Source organism: Vombatus ursinus, unplaced genomic scaffold (genome assembly GCF_900497805.2).
Source record: "Vombatus ursinus unplaced genomic scaffold, bare-nosed wombat genome assembly UNPS02014803.1, whole genome shotgun sequence".
Taxonomy (NCBI): Eukaryota; Metazoa; Chordata; class Mammalia; order Diprotodontia; family Vombatidae; genus Vombatus; species Vombatus ursinus.
The window spans coordinates 690,221-691,492 of record NW_020954581.1 but is presented as its reverse complement, the minus strand read 5'-3'; the positions used below and the strand labels follow the sequence as shown (position 1 = coordinate 691,492).

General features: G+C 61.6%; 1 protein-coding gene across 2 annotated transcripts in view; it reads right to left on the bottom strand.

Annotated features, from left to right (window-relative positions):
• ZNHIT6 (zinc finger HIT-type containing 6) overlaps positions 1-374 on the bottom strand; it is a 75,242-nt gene extending 74,868 nt beyond the window's left edge. For both annotated transcript variants that reach the window (XM_027873932.1, XM_027873933.1), the window contains exon 1: positions 11-374. In XM_027873932.1, coding sequence (XP_027729733.1) covers positions 11-280 — 270 coding nt within the window. In that variant the 5' untranslated portion in view covers positions 281-374. The remainder of the gene's footprint in view (positions 1-10) is intronic.
• Positions 375-1,272: the final 898 nt, after the last annotated feature.

Here is a 1,272-nt window from a genome sequence, read left to right as displayed (position 1 = left end):
CCTCCTTCACCTCTACGCCGTCTATACATTCCTCCTTCACCTCTACGTCGTCTATACATTCCTCCTTCACCTCTCTGCTGTCGGTAAGTTCCTGCTTCACCTCTACTCCGTCTGTAAATTCCTGCTTCACCTCTACTCCGTCTGTAAGTTCCTGCTTCACCTCTACGCCGTCTGTAAGTTCCTGCTTCACCTCTACTCTGTCTACTACTTCTTGCTTCACCTCCACTCCGTCTATTAGCTCCTGCTTCACCTCGGGGGTCACCTCCACCCCCTCCTCCATCACCTCCACCTTGATCTGCAGCCCATCCCACTCCAGCTTCGCCTCCACGGCCCCCGCTAGCTCCAACTTCACCTCCAGCCCTCCCCCCTCGGGCTCCAGTTTCAGCTGCAGCCCCATCCCCTTGGCCCCCGGCCCGCCACCCCCGCCCCGCGCGTCAGCCATGTCTGCCGGTCCCCCGTGGCCCCGCCCCAGCCTCTGCCGCAGGGCCCCGCCCCCACCCCACTGGGCCCGGGCTGCCGCCGCCGCCTGCCCCCAGCCCCGCTTCGGCGGCCGCGCCGGGAAAGCGAATGAGCGAGGGAGCGAGCTACAGCCCCCAAACCTCGCGCTGCCGGCCACGTGACGCCGCCGGCCACGAGCCTCCACGCGCTCCGGCCGCCTGCCGTAAACCGCACTCACCGCCCCAGCCGCACCAGCGCCGCTTTACGACCTTTTCCCGACGCGAGGACGGCTGCGCGCGCGGTTTCCTAGGAAACGGAAGGCGACGGGACGGCGAGAACCACCCTGGGGCGTGACTAACTCCTCATTGACCTCATAGGCTTCTGGTCCCGTCCCGGCCTCCTGCGCTCTCCCTGGAGTTTGGATGGCTTGTTGAAACTTCTGCAGGCAGCCAGTGGTCTAGTCACAATTTGAACCTAGATTCTAAGCTTAGTACTTAGCAACAGGAGCTAATTAAAATTGGAATTGCCTCGTGCCCTGCTCCCTCCCACCAGATACTTCCCTAGGCCTCGTCCTTCTCCCCTCCCCCAATTCGGACCCGTTCTCCTGTGACCCTGGGCTCTGACTGTCCCCAGATCTAGCAGGGAACCAGATCCCTCTGACCACTTCCTGTCTACACCCCCTCCCCCAATGCTAGCACTGAGAGCAGTGATCAAATCAAATTAATCAGTGCAGCCCCTCCTGGCAGAGAAGGCACTACCCTGCACTGGCAAAGGAAAATCATGGGTCTGGGCCTCATCTCCCCCCCCCCCCATCAAATGTGGATGAAGAAATAG